Source organism: Paramormyrops kingsleyae, chromosome 4 (genome assembly GCF_048594095.1).
Source record: "Paramormyrops kingsleyae isolate MSU_618 chromosome 4, PKINGS_0.4, whole genome shotgun sequence".
Lineage (NCBI taxonomy): Eukaryota > Metazoa > Chordata > Actinopteri > Osteoglossiformes > Mormyridae > Paramormyrops > Paramormyrops kingsleyae.
This window is the reverse complement of record NC_132800.1, coordinates 27,848,997-27,872,407: the sequence shown is the minus strand read 5'-3', so window position 1 is coordinate 27,872,407 and position 23,411 is coordinate 27,848,997. Positions and strand designations below refer to the sequence as shown.

The 23,411-nt window shown below is 49.7% G+C and overlaps 2 protein-coding genes across 3 annotated transcripts in view; one reads left to right on the top strand and one right to left on the bottom strand.

Moving 5' to 3' along the window:
• The window catches only part of LOC111851408 (guanine nucleotide-binding protein G(olf) subunit alpha), a 74,347-nt gene extending 60,257 nt beyond the window's left edge, over nt 1-14,090 (top strand). For both annotated transcript variants that reach the window (XM_023826318.2, XM_023826319.2), the window contains exons 6-12: nt 9,249-9,303; nt 9,431-9,504; nt 10,023-10,081; nt 10,558-10,678; nt 11,015-11,145; nt 11,412-11,479; nt 11,602-14,090. In XM_023826318.2, coding sequence (XP_023682086.1) covers nt 9,249-9,303; nt 9,431-9,504; nt 10,023-10,081; nt 10,558-10,678; nt 11,015-11,145; nt 11,412-11,479; nt 11,602-11,748 — 655 coding nt within the window. In that variant the 3' untranslated portion in view covers nt 11,749-14,090. The remainder of the gene's footprint in view (nt 1-9,248; nt 9,304-9,430; nt 9,505-10,022; nt 10,082-10,557; nt 10,679-11,014; nt 11,146-11,411; nt 11,480-11,601) is intronic.
• A 69-nt stretch (nt 14,091-14,159) lies between these two features.
• On the bottom strand, nt 14,160-20,083 carry mppe1 (metallophosphoesterase 1). Its single transcript, XM_023826346.2, has 9 exons — nt 19,379-20,083; nt 18,421-18,529; nt 17,468-17,571; nt 17,149-17,229; nt 16,766-16,874; nt 15,560-15,637; nt 15,326-15,448; nt 14,760-14,900; nt 14,160-14,674 (listed from the first exon to the last, which is right to left on the bottom strand). Exons 1-9 carry the CDS (start codon nt 19,600-19,602, stop codon nt 14,519-14,521), a joined length of 1,125 nt encoding a protein of 374 aa, XP_023682114.1. The 5' UTR covers nt 19,603-20,083; the 3' UTR covers nt 14,160-14,518.
• Nucleotides 20,084-23,411: the final 3,328 nt, after the last annotated feature.

Sequence of the window (23,411 nt, the reverse complement as noted above, 5' to 3'; positions counted from 1 at the left end):
ATTGGCTGTTCTGACGAGTACTTTGTAATATCGGCAGGTTTTATTTGTCACCTTTTTTTGGCCCCACATCTTGAACTCTGGGGACAATGTTGCACTGTACATTGTAGAACATTACTTAAAAATGCCATCAGTGAAACTTGCAAAGCTGTTAAGAGTCAAGTACTTATTGTCTAAGTTGATGTATATCGTCCTTGGTATAGCTTGCTAACTGTGCTTTCTCAAGAATATGCATCACATTCGATAAATCCGTAAAATAAAAATGCAGGTAAAATGTGTAATGGTAAGTTGTATTAACTAGTAATAAGTAAGCTAGTGTGTTTTGAAAGTCAGAGAGGTGGGTACTGTGATATTTTTAAACCTTTAAATATCATAATACTTCAGTCTGTGTCTTGTCATATGTCGATGGGCGCTAATGCCACCCTGGCCAGGCCCCATGCCGCCTCCACCACCCAAACCCTGGTTCTGCCCCCCGAACCCTGGCTCTGTCACGGCCTCCGTGTGCCGCCTGCTGTCTGGACCAGGCAGCCAATGAGCATCACCTCCTATAAAAGTCAGAATCTGCCCGTCAGGGCCTTTGAGTTCCGCACAAGGATGCTGAATATACTGTAGATGTTGTTTTCTGATAGCAGCCAAATATAGCTTAGTGTGATTACAAAGGCAGCGCTGTTACAAGAACAGCCTCATTATATGTCTAAAATGGGCTCCCAGTCACACTGATCGGCCGGTTCTGCGCACTGGTTACATGGTGGAGGGTGTGGGGCAGCATTTCGTACCATCCTGTGCCTCACAATGATCGCAGGCCCCAAAATTAGCCCTGCAGTTTGCATCATCAATAGTACTTTGTGACTTGGGAATGATCCACACTCTGACGGACCCAGTTTAAACTGTTTCTCCCAGATGTAGGTTCAGCATTGATTTCCAGGGACTTTCTGTATACCATCTGAATAACCAGATAACAGTAATGGCCTCTCTCTCAGGCTACCAGCAGGCCTGGTTTGTGTATTTAAGCAGGAGAATAAAAGTGAGTGCTTGTTAGCTGACGTGTTTGTAAGGTACAGTGTGCTAAATACTAATTAGTCGCATTTGTAAAATACACATATTAGTAGCATTTGTAAAAAATACATAGCTGGTTTTTCTAGTTCATGATAATCAAATATGTATGAAGTCCACTTTTTTTCTTCTCCCGTTTTTTTCTTCTATCGTTTGTGGAGAAATGGTGTCTAATTCCTAGGAAAGTATCGTACTTTGCTTACGTTTGGTTGGCTTTTGGCCACTAGCCAATGAGGGGTGGGGATAGGCGCCTGCTGAGCCGGCCGGCCCTCACTGCCCCCCCAGCGTGGGCTGCCCCCCCCCCCCCCAGCTTATGTAAACTGCCTGTGCAGTGCAGCCAGGCCAGTGCTGCTATTTTTAGCCACTGAACTGCAAAGCTCAAAAAGGGGCCGAGCATCACGTGTGCAGCTGAATCAAAGGGAGGATCCCAGCCTGCCCTCACGGCAAACAAAGGAAGGTCAGAGGCACAAGGTGAAGCGGCCTGCCCTCTGCACGGCAAACAAAGGAAGGTCAGAGGCACAAGGTGAAGCGGCCCGTAACGATGGCTCACTTGTCTCCACGCAGCCAGCGTCTGGGATATATGGAACTTTCTGTGTGATTCCTGTTTTCTCAGAAGCGGTAGTGTTAGCAGTGCATGTGTGCGGTGAGGGAGCTCCCTCCAGGGCAGGAGAGGAAACAGCCCAGGGTTCGAGCGGTCTGCTTGTGGCCTTCGCCAGCTGTTGTGTGGGGTCTCCGCCCCCCCAGGCCCATGAGCAGGATAGACCGCCTTAGCGCAATGCACAAACAGGATGTTCAGCAGTGTCAAGCACTGAGGGCAACGCACACTGCAGAGCAACGGCTTTATGCGGTGAGGACGGTGCAATCTGTAGAAAGATGCCATCATGCTTTTTGGACGGTGTGCGCCGTGGTGAGGATGGTGCATGCTACAGAGAGATGGCGTTACACAGTGAGGACAGTGTGCACCATGGTGAGGGCAGTGTGCACCACGGAGAGACTGCGCTACGCAGTGAGAATGGTGTGCACCGCAAAGAGGTGACGTTGTGCGGTGAGGATGTGCACACCATTGAGAGATGGCGTTACACGGTGAGAACAGTGTGTACTGCGGAGAGACGGCGTTCGACAGCTCAAACTAGCAGAGAGACTGTGTTACACTGCAGAGAGACTGTGTTACACTGCAAAGACGGAGCAGACCATGGAGAGATGCCGTTGGACAGTGTACACGGCGGAGAGATGGCGTTATGTGGAGAGGATGGCCAAGAACACAGAGACTGTGTTGTGCAGTGAGAACATCACACACCACAGAGAGCATTACGTGGTGAGGACGGCGCTCACCATGGAGAGACTGCACTGGACGGCGCTCACCATGGAGAGACTGCACTGGACGGTCCGCACCTTGGAGAGACTGCACTGGACGGCGCTCACCATGGAGAGACTGCACTGGACGGTCCGCACCTTGGAGAGACTGCACTGGACGGCGCGCACCATGGAGAGACTGCACTGGATGGCACGCACCATGGAGAGACTGCACTGGACGGCGCGCACCATGGAGAGACTGCACTGGACGGCGCGCACCATGGAGAGACTGCACTGGACGGCGCGCACCATGGAGAGACTGCACTGGACGGCGCTCACCATGGAGAGACTGCACTGGACGGTCCGCACCTTGGAGAGACTGCACTGGACGGCGCGCACCATGGAGAGACTGCACTGGATGGCGCGCACCATGGAGAGACTGCACTGGACGGCGCGCACCATGGAGAGACTGCACTGGATGGCGCGCACCATGGAGAGACTGCACTGGATGGCACGCACCATGGAGAGACTGCACTGGACGGCGCGCACCATGGAGAGACTGCACTGGACGGCGCGCACCATGGAGAGACTGCACTGGACGGCGCTCACCATGGAGAGACTGCATTGGACGGTGCACACAACCCGGAGCAATGGCGTTACGCTGTCAGCTGGAGGCATTCGCGTCCTGTCCCCACCTGCCTGTGCCCATTTCTGTCCACGGTCCACCATGCTGAAGCAGCACGTTGGCCTGCTGTCAGATTCCTGTGCAGAGTGGTCCTTGGTTTTCGACCGTGTTCCTCCTGACTGTCTCCCTCACAGCCATGCTCAAGCTCTGTTGCTGGGCTCTGTGCATCTCTTTCCAGTTCCTGAAATCTTTGTCCGTAATTCCTTAAGATGCCGTCAGTTTCTCTTGTGGCTTTCTTTAACTTCCTCTCTCCCTACGTATTCCCAGTTAAAACTGCATTGGCTGCCTTGAGCATTCACACCTGTGCAGTCGATTTGGGTTGGGGCTGCGTCAGGTGGGACAGGGCAGGTCGGACGAGCTGGGCCTCCACCACGCCAGACCTGCTCCCAAGCTGAGCAGGAGTGCCAGCGTTGCATGAGAGCCAGAAGCTAAAAGCAGGCAGGGTCGACAGCAGGAAGCTACTCTCTGAACACAGATGTGCGCCCCCTGGAGGAAGCTGCAGGCAGCACAAGCAGAGGCTAGCAGAGCAGATAACCTCGCGTGATGAGGCAAGGCGGCCTCTGAGGCTGCAGCCCTCATGCAGCCTTCACTGGGCCTTTATTGTTTTATTCGTATTTTTGGTTATGGATGGATTGAGTTAAAACTCATTATCAGAGTGTCCAGGATCCTCCATGGAACTAACAGTCATTGTAAAAGGTCATTTAGAGTGCAAAGTGCATCTTTGGGAGCCTGGACTTTTACCCCTGATTAATGAAAGGAAATTTACCTGCTGTCATTGTATGGCAGAGGAACACAGGGAATTTCTCTGCAGTCCTCAAGCAGAAGCGTGCTTTAACAGATGTCTTTTCCTCTCTGACTGTGTTAAATAAGGTACTTTCCATTACAGTATATAAAATATTGCTTTATAATTGGTTCATGTTCCCACTAACAGATAAAGTAATAATTGCTGCTAAGTGCATTTCCCCCCCCAAACGAAATCGGCCCCGGTTTTTATGTGAAGTCGTCGTCCTGATGTGGGGTGTCTGTGGCTGCTGTTCAGCTGTGGGAGCTGCCAGTGCGAGCTGGCAGTGCCAGCGGTGTGGCACCCCTTGGCCCTGCAGGATCTCCACGTTCCAGTGTGACCTGGCAATGCCGGCGGTGTGGCACCCCTTGGCCCAGCAGGATCTCCACGTTCCAGTGTGAGCTGGCGGTGTGGCACCCCTTGGCCCTGCAGGATCTCCACGTGCCAGTGTGAGCTGCCAGTGCCGGCGGTGTGGCACCCCTTGGCCCTGCAGGATCTCCACGTTCCAGTGCGAGCTGGCAGTGCCGGCGGTGTGGCACCCCTTGGCCCTGCAGGATCTCCACTTTCCCATCAGAGGCTGCTTGATGCACAGCCTTGCTTTCTTCTGCCCCAAACCACTGCTAGCCAGAGCAGCTTCATCTGCTTCGCTCTGGCTTTGTTTAATCGTGTTTTCAGGAGCACCGCCCTTCTCAGGCTTATATTTAGAAAGCAGCTTCCCCACCGCTGCGCAGGGATTCCTGTGCCGCATCTGGGTGCCTTTCTGTGACTGCTTAATGTACCTGCCAGCGGCGAGTGACTGTCCCTGTCCTGTGCAGACAGTCCTTCACCCTGCTGCCTGCCATGGTGGGAGATCTGCAGTACCAGCTGTGCTCTTTCTGAACAGCTGCTTAAGAAAATATGTTCTGCGTGGAGCCGTGTTGTTTTACAGAAGTCGTCCTTTTCCTCCTTTAAATCGAGGCAGTTTGATGTGGTGTGCCTGGGTTGTCCAGTTATGGCTGCACCTTTTGGACCTGAATTTTGAGCCTAGCACACCAGCAGTCACGGGACTGTATCTGCAGTAATGATGGCACCGTAATGTTGACTGGGACGCCATGAAGTCCATTGGTGGGCCCTCTAGGTCAGCAAACTGGATTTTCTCGTGGGACCAGTTCGCTTACTCGTGTTGCAGCTCCAACCCAGGGGTGACTTAGCATCGGGTTGTAACGGATCAGCGCAACTTGCCTAAATGGAGGCTACTTTAGAGTCCATGTCACGTATGAGCGAGATCACAGCTTTGCTGAATGCTAATGATCAGCTGCTCTTTGTGGCCTGGCACCCGGAACTGGGCCTTTGCAATATGGAAACTATCGATCATGCTACTAATCAGTAACAGCACGCTATTCTTATGCATTCCACGGGATGATCGAACGAGCAGCGGCAGACTGAATCAGTAACGGGCCGCTATTCTTATGCATTCGACGGGATAGTCGGACGAGCAGCGGCAGACTGAATCAGTAACGGGCCGCTATTCTTATGCATTTGATGGGATAGTCGGACCAGCCACAGCAGACTGAATCAGTAACGGGCCGCTATTCTTATGCATTCCACGGGATAGTCGGACGAGCAGCGGCAGACTGAATCAGTAACGGGCCGCTATTCTTATGCATTTGATGGGATAGTCGGACCAGCCACAGCAGACTGAATCAGTAACGGGCCGCTATTCTTATGCATTTGATGGGATAGTCGGACCAGCCACAGCAGACTGAATCAGTAACGGGCCGCTATTCTTATGCATTCGACGGGATAGTCGGACGAGCAGCGGCAGACTGAATCAGTAACGGGCCGCTATTCTTATGCATTTGATGGGATAGTCGGACCAGCCACAGCAGACTGAATCAGTAACGGGCCGCTATTCTTATGCATTCCACGGGATGATCGAACGAGCAGCGGCAGGCTGAATCAGTAACTGGCCACTATTCTTATGCATTTGACGGGATAGTCGGACGAGCAGCGGCAGGCTGAGCAGCTCCTCGCTGTGCGGCCCGTGCAATGACCATACTTAGCTGCCACCTGACCGCATATCCCATGGCACATGCACCTTCAGGAAGTATTGTCACTGTGCCTTTGGTGCACCTAACCTTGACCCTCCATGCAGAGCCCCTGACGCTGTCCCTACCAAGGACCTCAGTATTTCAGTGACTCAGGAGTGCTGCCACACACACATTTATTCATTTAGCAGTAGGACTTCAGAAAGGTCCCACAAAGTGAAGGAGCCATGTCCAGTCTCCTCCACGTTGCCATGCCGGCCCGATATCCTGCCTTAGCATAGACAAGCAGGAACCTCTTCCTTCTTGTCTGGCTGATGGTGTGGGAATGCTGGGTGGCTTCAGGGGCCTGCTGGACTCCCCTGCCATCCCCCCCCCCCCCCGCCACTCCCCAGCTAGTGCAGCAGTGATCTCTTATTACTACATTTATTAACGGTGAAAGATGATTTGTCTGCTGTGCATGTTGTAGGAGCTATATTTGGACCGATAGTGTGCTGCCAATAGCAGTGCACGCATAGCAGATGCCGAATGTGGGATAATTATAACCTGCGTTTCTGTGGGGGACGTTACTAAAAATAAAGGGCATTGTTGAAAGAGATGGGGCCGTGATTGGCCGCGTCTGCCTGGGAGCTGTCGGGGCTGATTTACGGCATGCTGGCTTTCCCAGAACCCTCCCTCGCTGCTCCACGCCGCACACGCAGGCACCGGTCCCGGGACCGGTCACACCCCCTCCCCCACACAGGAAAATACCATTCCACACATCCGAAGATGACTGTGTGACGCTGCCAATCAGGAGGTGGCAGACTAGTGGATGGGTCTCTTGAGAAAGTCTTTTATGTCGCCTAAGGACTTTGCTGTGGGAGCTGTCAGATTGGCCAGTGCTGCCAGTAATGCATCAGCTCTGGCCTGTTAGGACTTCTGTGGGTTTAATGGGAGGACCAAGCACTGATTGCATGAGGGGGTTGTGGGAGTTACTTGATGAGACTGAGCTCTTAACTCCCTGGGGTCGGCGGTCCCGCCGGCGGGATCTGACAGAAATTTCGCCAAACCGTTTAAATAACTCTGTGAGTTTTTGTCATATACATATTTTAAAAACACCCTCAGAAACCTTGGACGGTCTACTTTTCAAATATATATAGGTAGAAACTAAATATGTTTTTACAGCTTCGTGATACGAATAGAAAGAACAAGAGTGACTGACTTAAGCGTCTGCGTCTCGAAGCAGCTCTGATCGCCCACCCACTTGCAAATCGCGCTATTCGCATGATAATAACATGATAATCCGACAGTTAGTATTGGGTAAAGAAATATGTGAATACGCCCATTGTGACCAAAATAAACAAGAGCACATGTCTGGGTAGTGTTTACACTGATCGGCTACAATATAGCACACGGATACGTCTCTGCCGCTGAAGCTTTGTGCCAAGGTTGCCATTTTCAGCAGCGAATCTCATACCTGGCTCAGTGGGCTAAGCCTGTGTGCCTGTAATCACACGATCGCCGTTTCAAACCCAGTCTATTTAGAACGTGAATAGCGATCTTCCGCTGAGAGCGGTCCTACACGCTCCCGATGCAAGTAAAACAAAGAAAGGTGACACGGTTTGCTTTTTTGCCTATTTAACCTAATTTTATAAACTTTAATACTTCCGAAAATGGAAGTTTTGAAAAGAAGACAGATAACGGATTTAGTCAGTGTTTTTTTCATGATTCCACATGATTTCAGCGAGATATAAACTGAAATACATGAGAAAGATACACGGTCGACGATGCCCTCGTCCCCAGAGCGTTAATAATAGTCACTGCATCATATTTATCGCTTTCTATATTTATATGGTCACAGTTTTTCATTTTTGATTCCATCTACCAATAAACTGTGAAAGGGATTTTATTGTTGCTACTTTTCTTGCGTTTCAAACTGCCTTTCCAAAGTGATGGGTGTGGGGTGCAGTGACATTCCAGACTGATGGGCCATTGACAGTATGCAAACTACTACATGTGTGAGGACACCTATCTCATCAATATTCATTGTGCAGGCCACTGACTTTGAGAAAAAGAGTGTCACTCCAAAGTTGTAACACTTTAGTAATCAAACCACATAAAATTTCAGAATGTCTCTTTCTCCTATGTGTAGCCAACCCCTGTGTCTATAAGCTTCAGAGCTCAAAAGTCTTACCTAGAAATGTCTATAATGTGATTTTTTACAATTTATCAGCATGACTGAAAATAGGTTTTTGAAAAGCATATGTTTAAAGTTGATTTTAACAAAAAATAGAAATAGAATAACATTCTAAGTGGTCTCAGATTATTGGCACATGTAACACTTTGGGATAAAGATTATGGTCTCAGATTATTAAAAGCACATGTAACACTTTGGGATAAATGTTTTTTTAGATAGGTGAAATGTCAAGGCATGTCAGACTACCCCGAAAGTGCAAAAGAGGCCTGAGGTTGTGTTGGGGTGGCACCTATTGGCTGTATAATACCCCCCCATGAGCCTGAGTACCAGGCCATTGGGCTGGTTTGATGCTTTCTGACATCAGCTTTTCATTTGCTCCAGTCCCCCAGCAAAGCTTGTCTGCACAGCTGTGCAAGGCCATCGTTTCTGTCTTTCTGACTGATTGAGTTCGTTGTGTGAACGTGTTTCGAACTGACTGCCGCATGCCCGTCGGACAGTCTGCCCAGAATCTGCCATGCAGCCGGCTGTCCAGGCCACAGGCCTGCTGGGGCTCCCCGTCAACAGCAGCTGATAGCCCGGATGCTTCTCAGGTTCCTGCGTGTCCGTAGCTCTGTCGACGCAAGCGCGTCACTCTTTGGGACTCCGCCTGCCTGCTCTGCCAGGGCCCTGGGAAGGAGGTGCCCACAGGCTCACCGGAGGAGGAGGCCGCCGTCTCGCTCCAGTGATGACAAATGGCTGTTTTATGTAATCGCACACATGAAGGAAGACAAAAATAGCACAGGCCGGGTTTGTCTGCCCTCTGCTGGTGCATTCTTCAGAGCACGTAAAATGTCTCCTGCAGAACCCAGAGGGTTTAGAAATGCTCGTCCACCACCAGAGAGGGCGTTCTTGTGGCATCTGACCTCCTGAATCACAGAGAGCCTCGGGACACCAGGAAAAATTAAAATCTTGACAGAATGAATTTTGAAGTTTGAATAGGCTGTGCCTCTACTGATTTGATCTAGATTTGACTGGGTTGGCTACTTTCAGACATTCGAGAAGGAAAAAGTGACGTTCCAGCATGGTTTCTCATTTGCTGTGAGAATAGCAAAGGGTAACGTGCAGGTTCTCGGCGCGATGCCACAGGTATTCGGCAGGTACTTGGGGCAAGCGACTGGTACTTGAAATAAGCTGCAGGCTTGCTGCAACCATCCACGGATTTGGCTTTTTAATAAATACTCTTTTGTTATGTCCCTACAGCTTTTTGGACCGAATTGACTCTGTCAGTCAGAATGACTACACACCAACAGACCAGGTATGTGGCCTGAGTGTAGCGTCTGATGGGACCTTGTCCTGTGGCTTTCAGATGTGAACAACAGTGTCAGGTAACACATCTACACCTATGAAATGATAATGATCGGTGTCCTTTTGTGAACTTGCAGGACTTACTTCGTTGCCGAGTTTTGACTTCAGGGATTTTCGAAACGCGATTTCAAGTAGACAAAGTGAACTTTCAGTAAGTATCTCCGCAGTTCATGTAATGGAAGTTTGTTGCGCTTTTATGGTGTGAACGCAATACAAGGAAGGTGTACAGCCAGTGTGGTCCCCTTAATGCTGATTTACTGATTAATGCTTCACTAGGTGATGTTCATTAGACTTTGAAATGGCTGAAATAAGTCTGTCTGTCCACAATATCCTGCCGTTCATAACCGAAATAATTTGGCATGTAATTGTTTAATTGTAGCTTTGTGTGTAGAGGTACAGCTGAATTAACTTAGAATTAGAATTAACTTAATTGTTTTGGTGATCAACGGTCATTGTTGACACACCACAGGACACAGTGCACAACAACGAAAATGTGTCCTCTGCATTTAACCCATATGTGCCAATGTGACATAGCAGCCCGGGGAGCAGTGCTTGGGGGCGGTACCTTGTTCAGGTGCCAGCTCAGCTGATGTTTAGCCATACTGTGGGTGACAGAATATGGCTCCCAGGAAGTAACCTCTCTCTCCCCCCCCCCCCCCCCCCCCCCAGTATGTTTGACGTCGGCGGCCAGAGAGATGAACGGAGGAAGTGGATCCAGTGCTTTAACGGTACGCCCCCTACAGGACAGCAAGTGAAACGCAGCCCTGCATAGAGCTCCTGGTTATGCCCCCTGCTCTACCTATGGCCCATGGTGGCCACGTGTCCTTAACCCTTGGGGTTGTCAGTACAAGCCTGCAGATTCGCTGAGCGCCCGCATTCGATGTGGGGCGTGGTTTACTTTGTCTCACCTGAACAGGCCCTCTGGGCTTCCCCACTGTATCCGCACTGCATCACTGCGGATTCCCTGAGCGCCCCCATTCCATGTGGGGCGTGGTTTTCCCTCTGGGCTTCCCAACTATATCCACACTGCATCACCCATCTAGGCTGATTCCATGGAAATGATGCCTTTGTATTTGTGATTCTTTCCTCTGCTATTACAGTTGATATTATAAGGAGGTACATGCTCTGTTAAAAGATGTCGTTTGTGAACCTGAACGTAACCCGTGAGGTCCTTAATGTCCATCTCGGTCCGCTCTGCCCCTAGACGTCACTGCCATCATCTTCGTGGTGGCCAGCAGCAGCTACAACATGGTCATACGGGAGGACAACAACACCAACCGGCTGCGCGAGGCACTCGACCTCTTCAGAAGCATCTGGAACAACAGGTGCCTGCTGAGTGCTGCCCCCTGTGGCCACAGGGGCACACACACTCGCACTCGCCAGCAGTCCTGACCCTAGGGACACGTTTAGCTGACCTGCACTCGCTTATCCTTTGAGTTGCACTGGGCAGACAGCTTAACAATAAGTGTGTTCATTTTATTTGCCATTGGGGACGATGTGAACGTCCTGTAGGCTGCGGAATCTTTGCAGTGTGAGGTTTTTGCTCCTCAGTGAGAGATGGCAGCCTGACCCCCCCGGTTCATGGCCCCCCCTTCTAAGCGTGTCCAGAGCTCCTGCCTTTGCCTTCTCCTCATTAATTATTCTCCCTTCCTTTTTACCAGGTGGCTACGCACCATTTCTGTCATCTTGTTTCTCAACAAACAGGACATGCTAGCTGAGAAGGTCTTAGCAGGAAAGTCCAAAATTGAAGACTACTTCCCAGAGTATGCTCGCTACACCGTACCAAGTGAAGGTGTGTGCAGCGCCCTCCACTGCCCCCTGCTGGTGGCAGTAATGTTTCCTAAGGAACCTCCTTTGCATCTTGGGCTCCTTATTTGCATGCGTGTCTTTGTCTCCTTCAAAAGTTATGTTGGTCAACAATACTAGTTTGAAGAGTCCAGCTGGTCTTTTGAACACTCTGAGTGGTTGTGAGCTGCAGTATTTGATGCTTTGAGACTCTTCTGTTTGTCCTCCTGCGATGGCCCTGTTGTCCTCACCATGTGTCCCCTCTTGCCCCAGCAACTCCAGTTCCCGGGGAGGACCCAAAGGTCACCAGAGCCAAGTTCTTTATCCGGGATGAGTTTCTGGTGAGCATCGATTCAGGCCGTTCTTGTCGTCTAAGAATAGCAGCCATTCTCGTCCTGCTCTGGTGGGCTGGCCACGCCCCTCTGCGCCTGCTGTGAGCTGATTGGTTCATCCTGTTTCCCAGAGGATCAGCACAGCCAGTGGCGATGGCCGACACTACTGCTACCCGCACTTCACCTGCGCTGTGGACACGGAGAACATCCGCCGCGTCTTTAACGACTGCAGGGACATCATCCAGCGGATGCACCTACGCCAGTACGAGCTCTTGTGAAGCGGCCCAGCGGGACTCTGAGTACTACTGAAGTGTGTCAGATGCTCCTCCTCATGCACCTCCTCATGCTCTCTTGTCCATTGGGCTTGCTTGTTTTTCCACCTCCTTTTCTCTCCCACCCCACCCTATTCTTGTCCCCATTTTATCGAGGTGAGGAGTGCTTGGGAACACAATGCTGTCGTTTTTTCCTCCCCAGCACCTTTTTTCGGTGTTGTCATTCCACTAAGCCTCTGGCTACCTCTTTTTTGTTCATTTAGGGGGACGGTTTTGTCGTGGGGCTGTGATGTCAGTGTACCTGGACGAGCCGCTCTGGCCAGTGCTGGGGTGTGTTTAAGGATCCCCCGCTGGAGCCCTGCCTGTGACAGTGTGTCACCTGCCAGCTTCCATGTGGGGGCGCCAAACCCCTCAGCAGGCTCTCTGCTTCTCCTCTTTTCAACACTGAAGAGTACTTGATGCAGGGGGTAGTGGGGGGGAGATGCAATTTGCATCTGGTGACTTAGTAACTTTGAGGATGTGTACACAGAGACAGAGACACACAGAGGCTCCCACCCACAGACAGACACAGAGGCTCCCACCCACAGACACAGAGGCACCTGCACACAGAGGCACCTGCACACAGACAGACAGACACACACAGGCACCTGCACACAGACAGACAGACACACACAGGCACCCGCCCACAGACAGACAGACACACACAGGCACCTGCACACAGACAGACAGACACACACAGGCACCTGCCCACAGACAGACAGACACACACAGGCACCTGCCCACAGACAGACAGACACACACAGGCACCCGCCCACAGACAGACAGGCACACAGAGGCACCCGCCCACAGACAGACACACACAGGCACCCACCCACAGACAGACACAGAGGCACCCGCCCACAGACAGACACACACAGGCACCCACCCACAGACAGACACAGAGGCACCCGCCCACAGACAGACAGACACACACAGGCACCTGCCCACAGACAGGCACACAGAGGCTCCCGCCCACAGACAGGCACACAGAGGCACCTGCCCACAGACAAACACAGAGGCACCTGCACACAGACAGACACAGACATGATGTAGCAACACAATATTTCTCAAGGTTTGTGAGGTTGCGAGTTGCAGGTGGACCGTGGCATCCCGACCTCCTCTGGAAAGGGGCCATGCAGGGCGGGGTCTCTGAATCCCTCCTCACTTCACGCCTTAGAGCAGCGAGGCTGTCTGTCCCTCCCACCAATCACCACTCTCACCTGACCTGTCCACAGACGATCCCATTAGCTTAGATCATCTTGGACAATAGCCCTATACATAAATATAAATATATATATTATATTTTTTGTTTTATTATCTTGTACAGACTGTGCAAGGTTGGTTTATCTTGTACAGACTGTAAAATGTAATATTATTTTGTACAACTTTATTGAAGAAAATCTCCTTGTAGATGATCTTTGTGCCTTGATAATGGCTGTACCTGTAATATGAGCTCAGATGTATGTTTTTGACCGCACTGTACAGCTTGATGTCAGCCCTATCAGCAGGAGAGCCTGTCGCTAGGGACCTTCTGTAGAGTTTCGTTTTTTTCTGGTTTATATAACAAAGGAAATGCTCTTTACTATAAAACTTGAGGGGGATCCTGTACACATTATGCAAATGAACCACTTACCTACGGTGATGAGCAGACATTGCAGTGACATGCCTTTCTCATTTGTTTTCCTTTATTATTATTATTATTATTATTAATAATAATATTATTTTTTATTCTCAGCTTTAAAAACATTGGAATCCATTGAAGTGTCCAAATTGCAACCTGGTGTTGTTTTAATAGGAACCAACCTTTTCGATATGAAGTACGTCTGATGTGTTCACGCGTGTCAGCGAGCGTGAGCGTGTGCGTGAGCGCGGTGTACATAAACGTGCGTGTACTCAGCCTGAGCGTGTGCGTGAGCGCGGTGTACATAAACGTGCGTGTACTCAGCCTGAGCGTGTGCGCTTGTGGCTGTACGTCTGTGCTTTTTATAAATGTATGTACATGTAAATTTATAGATCTATATAAATATATATGTACAATTTAGACATGTTTAGATATGTGTGTGTGCTTAGCCGTATACATATGTCTGCACAGTAAATGTGTGAAGGTGCACACGCGGTGAGCGTTTGCGGGGCTCTGGGGGGGGTCAGAGCTCGGGCTGGCCCTGCCCCCCCCCACGCTGAGCAGATCTCCGCTGTGCAGAGCAGGGATATGTGCTGTAAAGCTTGTTTGGTCCGGGATCACGAAATGACATTTTTATTTTCTTTTAATAAAGAGGCACATTAGAAGATCTTGTTTTATTTTAAACATAGATTGATATGTGTGGATATTTCTCTTTAATTTTTTATGGAGATGACATTCTTCAGATCACATGATTTAGTGGGGGGGCGGGGGGGTGTTTTAGCAGTAAGCTGTGTCTTTTCCTCCCACAGCTGCTCCTGTCTCTGCGCTTCTCTCCTCAGCCATGACCTGTGTATTTTGTACGGTTGTTTAAATTACAGTTGCAGTAAGCAAACCCAGATAAGCATTAGCTTGTTACTTCAGTGCACAGGCTCTAGTTTTTAAAGTGCAAAACCGCCCCCCCCTCCCCCCAATCACATTACATGGGACAGACGAGAGACGGAGCGAAGACCGTGGATGTCCACTGCGCTTCAGCAGAATGAGAAACTGAGCCGCCTTGCAAGCGTGCCCACACACAGGCCTGCTCTGCTGGGAATGGATCCCTCAAGCTCAGGCCGTTCATGGGGACTTGAGTTTGCCGGCCCTGAGGGAGTGGCTGTGGACAGCGAGAACGAGGGCCAGGGTGATGCTGGTGGCACAGTAAACACCGATGACCGTGCTCTCTTCGGGGAGGAAGCACTTGTGGAGGGCGAAGTGTCTTGGGGAGATGGTGCCCTGGAGCAGAGAGAGAGCAAGGTCCATGGTCAGGAGGAGTGACACGGCTCCGGTCTCCTAAACGCGGGTGCCCGCGCCGCCGTACCAGGATGAAGCTGGGGTCGTTGCGGTTCCTCCAGCTGAAGGAGGGCACGCTGATCTCGGGGTACTTCTGCTCGTGCAGAACCTCGCATGCGCTATGGGTGTGGCCACTGAGGATGAGGCGGGGATGAAACCACCTCAGCAGCTGCGGGGGAGGATGAGGAACGTGAATCAGACTTGTAGAGCACCCCCCCAAATGCATCTCAGTTCCGGGTCACCTCGCGTTTAATTTAGCTATAGTCCCCGAGAGGTTAGTGCTTATGGGTCACGCAGGGCTTGTCAGGGACGTGAGACTCCAGCTGCCAGGGTGTGAGACTCTGACCTTGACTCTGCCCTGCCTTCGCACTGCCTTCACACTGCCTTCCCACTGCCTTCACACTGCCTTCCCACTGCCTTCCCACGTTTCACGCTGATTACTGTTTATACACTTATGTGTATTGTAATAAACGGGTTTGTTAAAAATGGGCATTAAGTATGCGATCTGTTGTAAACCTTGACATGCCAGTGCAAGCGAAGATCACTCGATAATAATTAGCCGCTGTTTATCCGTATATAAATGTAATATCTTGCCTTCTTGGAGGCCTCCCTGGAGAGCACGTCGTATCGTTCTTTGAACAGCAGGTGTCGCTCTTCCGGTGGAGCTACATCTTTGCCTGAGCAGCTGGCATCACTGACTCTGTACAGAGGGTAGTGCTGAGACGGGGGAGTCACACAAACAGGAGCAATGAAGTACGCCTGCACTGTGCGGCCACGTGAAGAAGCGTGTGTGAAGAGGGCAGGCGCTCACAGGGCTGCGCGGCCTACCTGCAGGAGGATGGGAGCGGAGGGAGGCAGGCTCCGTCTGCCACGGCACTGTTCCCGCACGGCGTATGACGGCAGGCCCTGTAAAGGTGATGCTGCACTTGCAGTGAGCGCCTTTCTGATTGTGATGGGGAGGTGCTTATCATGGAACTTCATGCTGCTCTTTTTCGAGCATTTTTTTAACCCTAACCCTACCTTCTGTGGTCACTTTCCCTACTGAAAATTGCTGCTTACGCCAGCTGGTCTCAGATGGGTCTTCGGACGGCTCAGTTTGTCTATACTAGTGTTTCCCAATCTGATGCTCAGGGACCTGCACACAGTTCATGTTTTTGCTCCATCTAGGAGGGAGCAAAAACAGGACTAGGGAGCTGGGAGGGATCACGAAAATGTGGACTGTCCATGGGTCCCCAAGGGCCAGGTTGGAAAACACTGGTCTTCACTGACCGCCAGTATATTTCCTAGTGGTAACTCTGTCCCATTCCACCATGGAACTAGCAGGACATGTCTCACATCTTTTAATGTTGCCTGTGGCGGGTTTGCTTGGAGAAAACACCTGTCAGCCCACACTTTAGACCTGGGGTGTGAGGCCTGCATCACTCTCCATGTGGCACGGGTGAAAAATCTAAACATGAAACAGCTGGCCTGCCCTTAACTGACTAGGCATGTGGAGCGGCGATGGTGAGGATGGTGTCTACACCCTTCAGTACAGTGAGCTCCACTGCAGAACACGGCAGACCACATTCTAAATGTCAGAATGACAGTCTGTCAGCCGCTTTCCAGAAAACCGGTGTTCCGTTTGTAGCTCAGAATGTGCTCGCTCGAGTTGAAAAGCAGATCGCGTTTCACACCGGAAACAGAATGTTAATTTCCTTACAGGAAGACGTTGGCAGAATGTGGGCCAGTGGTTTCCGTAGCAACACTAAAGCTCATTTTAGAAGTATACATTTTGAAATTTAGCTGTGTTTTGTTAGACGCATCAAATCATATAACGAGTAATTACGATTCTTTTTCCTAGATATCTGCACTGAAGATGACTTGCATTAAACCTTTGAATAAATTAGACTTGTTGCAAATAAGAGTTGTGTAGATGTTTTATGGAGGCTGCAGTGCTTCACTTGCTGCAGCTGGTGCCCAGTGGCGATTGACGTTCTGGCCGAATACTGCGGATGTCTGTCTCACTCCTGCCTTGTCTGGTACCGGGGGCCGTACCTGCAAAGAGCAGTTGAGGTCCTGGGACAGCCGAAGCAGCTGGTCCTCGACAGCCTGGCAGATAGAGCAGCCGTCCCCCTGCATGGCCACGCTGTTCACCAGCACGAAGCTGGGGACGCGAACAGAGCTTTGTCAGGGCTGGGACTCCCAGCGAGCAGCAACCGTCACTTCTAGTCTTATGTCGTTTACTGTACAGGCATTCGCCACCAGGGGGCGCCTAAACCAAACCTGCATTAGATGTCATGCCACAGCCTTTGTAGAGTTACAGTACATTATGTATGGATCCCAACCTACTTGCATACCTTTGCTGCTTGTCATTTGTACCCATTCATAAAAACTTGTTAGTCCAGATTGTGCGGAAATTTGCCCTTGGAGTGACTCACTTAACCCCTTTCCTGCTGAGAATCTTGGCGGATGTGTAATTGAAGAGCCTCTCGAAGCGATCCAGCTTGTACCTGTTCATCCTGAAGGTGGGAAGATGGCAGGAGGAGGTGCGGTCAGGCAGCTGGCGTATCAGCCTAGTGTGGACACACCTAAGTCATCAGCATTGTCTGACTGGTCAGATGTGCTCCAGCTTGGCTGTGCTTTTATGTTGCACAGCTTGCTCTTTCCATTTTGACTCCGCTATTAAAAGGGGAGAATTGCGACGGACGGGAATGTTAGCGTCTGAAGTGTATCTGGCTTTGCCCCTTTGCTACTCACTCGTAATGGAATCCAACATCGTGGTTTCCGACAAGTACGATCAGCTCCGTGTCTCCGGGGTGTCGGAACATCCGCAGAAATCGCTGGACGTCATGCTTCCAGTCCTTGAGGGTGATTAAAAAGGGTTTTTCTCCACACTGTGGTTCTCACTAGGCTTAAAGCACCCGGGTGAGGTTCTGTCATGCCAGTGTCCTCGATCACCACAGATACCAGTGCCAGCCCAGCTTTGCCTTTGCACACCACCCTCTCTTTATGCAGCTTGTCCCACAGGTGCCTGGGCTGTTACCCATACCCAAAGCCCCGCAGTTCCAATGCCTGGCTGCCTCACTCAGCGGCGCCCCCTACCTGTCGGGAGCTGCACTTCCCCTCGTCCCCTCAACCAAAGCCCCGCAGTTCCAATGCCTGGCTGCCTCACTCAGCGGCGCCCCCTAACTGTCGGGAGCTGCACTTCCCCTCGTCCCCTCACCCAAAGCCCCGCAGTTCCAATGCCTGGCTGCCTCACTCAGCGGCGCCCCCTAACTGTCGGGAGCTGCACTTCCCCTCGTCCCCTCACCCAAAGCCCCGCAGTTCCAATGCCTGGCTGCCTCACTCAGCGGCGCCCCCTAACTGTCGGGAGCTGCACTTCCCCTCGTCCCCTCACCCAAAGCCCCGCAGTTCCAATGCCTGGCTGCCTCACTCAGCGGCGCCCCCTAACTGTCGGGAGCTGCACTTCCCCTCGTCCCCTCACCCAAAGCCCCGCAGTTCCAATGCCTGGCTGCCTCACTCAGCGGCGCCCCCTACCTGTCGGGAGCTGCACTTCCCCTCGTCCCCTCACCCAAAGCCCGCAGTTCCAATGCCTGGCTGCCTCACTCAGCGGTGCCCCCTAACTGTCGGGAGCTGCACTTCCCCTCGTCCCCTCACCCAAATTCCCGCATTTCCGATGCCCGGCTGTCTCACTTGGCGGCGCCCCCTACCTGTCGGGAGCTCCACTTCCCCTCGTCAAAGATGTCCCCCAAGATGAAGACTATCTCAGGCTGCAGGAGCCAGAGAGCGGTCTGGAAGGCCCTTTCCATTTGCCACTCCCTGGAGAGCAGTGACAGCAGTGATCCACCTTATCCTGCAAGATCCAGTGCAAGCCTACACTGGCCTTAAGAGCGAAACCCAACACTAACGAAATGCAAATAAACTAAGAAAATATATTTAAAAAATCTGTTTTCTCAATGTTTGGGAGCATTTACATATAATGTGATGCTTTTTTATTTTTGCCCTTTCCTTTATGTGTTGAGTTGTGCACTTGAGGGCCACTGTACCTCACCAGTCCCTTTAGGAATGTGTTGTGCATCCGCAATACTGCGAACCAGCCAAACTGGATTATTAACATTATAATCTTCCCCTGTGTGACGTGTCCGCGGGTGATGCGTTTCAAGACCTACTGCGGATGGCCGAAACCGCGGATAACAACGAGCAATCCTTACATTTTAACTTTTAACCGATAAATTATGCACAGTAACACAGTACCAACATTAAATACCGTGATCAGAAAGTACACTGTACAGTACTGTACTCTCTCGAATGAAAGGCATTCTGACGTATCAACATAATTATCAAGAGACAATATAGCAACACAAATCATGTATGAGGGAAGGACGGAACAATGAAAATCGAGCTTTTTATACCGATCAAATGAGGAAGAATGGAAAGCAGACGTACAGCCTGTATTCACCTGCTTCGCGGTTCGACACTTATGAACCGTTCCTGAAATTGTTAATCTGTTGTTTTCAGACCACACTAAGCAGCGGATACGGAGGTCCCACTATATTAATATCTCACAGCTTAAACTAAGGTTTACTGAGGGATATTATTGGTGATTAATTATGCGCTTATTCATCGGAAATTTAAGAAGCCCGTAGCCTGTGATTTAATTGAACTGACCTCCGCAGTTTGTCGAACCAGTGTCCCCTGATGGCGCCCAGTAGGTGTGTATCCGCCAGAAATAAAACGCGAAGGGCCGGAACCCCGTCCTCTTCATGCCCCCGGGGCCAGTGGCACTGCAGGATCGTCGGGTAATATATGATATATTCACAAAAAACGAATACACTGATGATTGACAGTGCCGAAAGAATGACGGCGCCCCGTCTGCCCTCAAGTATCGGCATGTCTGATCAGCAAAATGTCTCCTGCAAAGCAGTCTGCCAGCTCAAAAACGACGACCATTCATTTTTTTCTTCAAGGCGTATTTAGCGAGCCTTGAATTTATATGCTTGTCCTTTGAAACGCGTTATCCGATGTCCAGATGATGCGCCCGTCCTTCTGTCCTCCATGCTGCGCAACTAGAAAAGCCGAGCTCGTCATGAAATACTGCAGATCTCGGGATGAAAATAGAGACCCATTTAAATTCTACACACAATGAACAGCATAAATACAGCCATGTAAAATTCACCAGCGAAAAAAATGACTATCGACAAATATGACAGTTTAAAATCACGACGACTCGACACTTAATTCTGAAGACAAAACGGAAAGACGGTCTCTGTACGGTGATTCTCAGATCGCATGGCAAGCCACCGACAGCAGCGCTAACGTTGTGTCATTTCCTGAGCAGTGCTGCTGTAAACAGCTCCTGCATGCTGTGAGATTGTGGTTGGGGGGGGGTGGGCAGTATGTTCCTGACAGCTGTGCTTTGGGCAATTCTCTCCTCACTCTCCGGTGAAACAGGATATCGGAACTGTCACAAATCTGTGGCTATTTCATAATTAGGAGGTAGCACATGGCCGAAGCTGGGAGGGGCGGATGCTGGCATGAATGGGTGTCTTTGATGGTGCCCGACATGGCTGAATGGCATTCTGCTTACCAGAAGTTACCATGATCGCAGTCCAGCCCTGGTGACTGACTGCTCAGGAAGAGGGAATGGTGACTTGTGGTCTGGGGCATCTCCATGGTAACGTCTGAGGACTCGGGAAGGTTGAGACAATCGGTCTGTCCGTCTGAGGTCATGTTTAGTTAGTTATGGTAACAGAGTATCAGAAGCAGCACACGTATCTAAACCAGCTCATCGCAGACGTCATGCCTGTCGCCCAGTGGATAAAAGTAAACAACAGCAAGTCACCCCACTCCAGGAAGGTCGTGTTTCACTAAGAATATCCAGAGTCCTGCCAGCGAAGCCAGAAAGCAGATTGATATTGACCAGCTCTGCCAACGGCATAGAATGGCCTTTCCGCTCACCACAGGTTTCACGTGGCCTGTGCATCCAGAAGCGGTACCACGCCTCCCTGGCTCCGGCCCCTCTTCTGGGGCCACATGGTCTGGTTGTACAGGCCCCCAGGGGGGGCGCCTGCCAAGCAGCGCCCCCTATGTGGCGGGTGGGAGGGACATATGCAAATGAGTAGCCTGCTGAAGCAGGATGTGCTGGTCCGCGTCTGGCTCAGTCCTGTTACAATATAAACCTGGAAATTGGAAGCAAGTTACTCATTTTCTGGTGGACAAGTGTCACAGGAATGCGACCTTGCATGTTTTTTGAGGACATGGGCTTTTTCATAGAGGTCGTCTGATAATTAGAGTCAATGTTTGTCTGGAATCCTGTAGTTTCACATCACAATCATTCGTGATGGTCAGCAGAAGCAGTTTCATTTGCTCCCGGATAACATAGTTTATAGTGAGACACATGATCTACATCGGGCCCTATAACTATAACGGTGAACATCCTGTAAATGGTTTATCTCTAACCGTATAACAGCATAGTAATAATGAAGAAATCCCAACACAACCAAAACATGAATGGTTTCTTGGCTGTTCATTTAGATTGTTTTAAATAGGGACCAAAACAGGAACGCATTCATAAATGTTCTTTACTGGAATGTCATCGTCAGCCCTCCGTTTCAGTTTAATATTAAAAAAGTGACTTCGTGCTGCTATTTAAAATCGATGATATAAAAGATTGGCGGGGTTCTTTTGAAAAAAATACAATTACCCAGCGCATAGAGCGCATGACCCGGGACGGATTATGGGTTGTGTGGGCCCCTGGGCAAAACGTTCTCAAGGCCCCCCCCCCCCCCCACCACCACCACCACCACCACAACCACCACAATTCAAGGGCCCTTGGCAGCCAAACGCCCTCTCTCCATGTTTCCATCAGAGGCCCTATAGGGTCAGGGGCCCTCTAAAATAGACAAATGAAAATACATTGTTGATAAGCGTTGCAAATTGTTTTGGGCTAGGGGCCCCATGGGCCCCCTGCACCCCAAGGGCCTCTGGGCAGTGGCCCCGCTGTCCAGGTCCGTAATCCGTCCCTGCGCATGACACAAGTGATGTGCAAAAGTTATGTACTTAACGAGAAACAAAATTATCAATAAATTTATTTAAAACGAGCTGGTATGGACTCCTGACTCAAGGAATGAGAAATTCAGCCATTTTCATTTTGTCACAGTGACAGTAATACATCACTGCAGTTCTGTATTCCATCCCATAAACGTCATCTGCCTTTGGCTCAATAGTCTGACTGGCTTTTGTCTGATGGGGCAGGATATTGTTGCCACCATGACAAAATAAAGCTTTCCCAGTTTCCCATAATAAGGTCAGTCTGCACCCTGGACAATAAGAAGGTCAGTCTGCACCCTGGATAATAAGAAGGTCAGTCTGCACCCTGGATAATAAGAAGGTCAGTCTACACGCTGGATAATAAGAAGGTCAGTCTGCACCCTGGATAATAAGAAGGTCAGTCTGCACCCTGGATAATAAGAAGGTCAGTCTGCACCCTGGATAATAAGAAGGTCAGTCTGCACCCTGGACCCTCTGAGGGTTTTTTTTCTGCCTACTTGGGAGTTATTTGTTCCTCTCCTCCGTAATCTCACTTTTTCTTTCATTCATTTCTTTTTCTTCTCTTTTCCTGATTTTTGAAATATTCTATACTAATGATGTTGTAATGTGAAATGTTTTATATAATGAGTGGAATGGAATATCCATGTTACACTCGAAAAACAACTGTGCTTCTGCAAACATTTTTTGTTTTGTGGTGTGAAAACATGCCTGTTTTCAACATTAAATGTACTAAAAATGAATTATAAAAATTTAAAACTCATAAAATCCACAAATCCGTCTTCCAGGCATTTATCCAGTGCTGAGTCGCCCGGAATTTTATTAGGGCTGCTTTTAAATAAAAAATAATAAATGCACAACATACGGGGATGTACGGCACCTATTGGCTATACAACAGCATTTCTACATAAGGGAATGTACGCCACCTAGTGGCTACACAACAGTACATGTACTACGCGTTTCATTTTCCTTAGACTTCATTTACCTTCAAATGAATGTAAAGTCATATGCTTTGATTTGTGTAATATAGATTTGCATGTCTGGAAGATGGGAATTTTGTTAGTAGCAAATTAGATGGGAATTTTGTTAGTAGCAAATTAACCTTTGCCAGTATTCCACTACAGCTTATTAACATTCTGGTTACTTAATCAGCACTAACCAAATAAGAATCCCAAAAATCCCCAATTGTTGATATTCAGGGGCGGATGTGGGGGGCAGGTCCAGCCCCCCCGTGACCCTCCTAAATATGTAAGCTACTTGGGTCTGAAATAAATGTATTATTATTATTATTATTATTATCATCTTTATTTATTCATTCATTTATTTATGTGGGCTAAAAGTTTGTGCGCTGGGAACATACGAATCACATTTAACGTAAGCAAATTGACATAAGCACATTTTCTTGATGGACACTTCAGTTGGTGAAAAGCGAAGCTGACAGAAAAAATAATCAAGCTTGTGGAAGCAAAACAGTTTGAACAAGAAATCAGAGGGAGTTACATATTTGTAAAAACTATAAAATGTGACTGCAAAGTATTGCAGGAATAACATCGGTTTTCAGAATTGACTTTTGCTTCTTAATGCTGGCAATCTAGTCCAAGTAATACATGGAGGACATTAAGGACAAATGCATCTGCCCCCCTAACAGAATGAC

Excerpts from the sequence above, each read along its gene's own strand:
- mppe1 (XM_023826346.2), bottom strand. The coding sequence starts at position 19,602 with ATGCCGATACTTGAGGGCAGACGGGGCGCCGTCATTCTTTCGGCACTG. Across the intron at positions 17,230-17,467 it reads GATGTTGGATTCCATTACGA|GATGAACAGGTACAAGCTGG; the intron begins GTGAGTAGCAAA and ends TCCCACCTTCAG. Across the intron at positions 14,901-15,325 it reads CCAGGGAGGCCTCCAAGAAG|CTGCTGAGGTGGTTTCATCC; the intron begins GCAAGATATTAC and ends CCTCCCCCGCAG.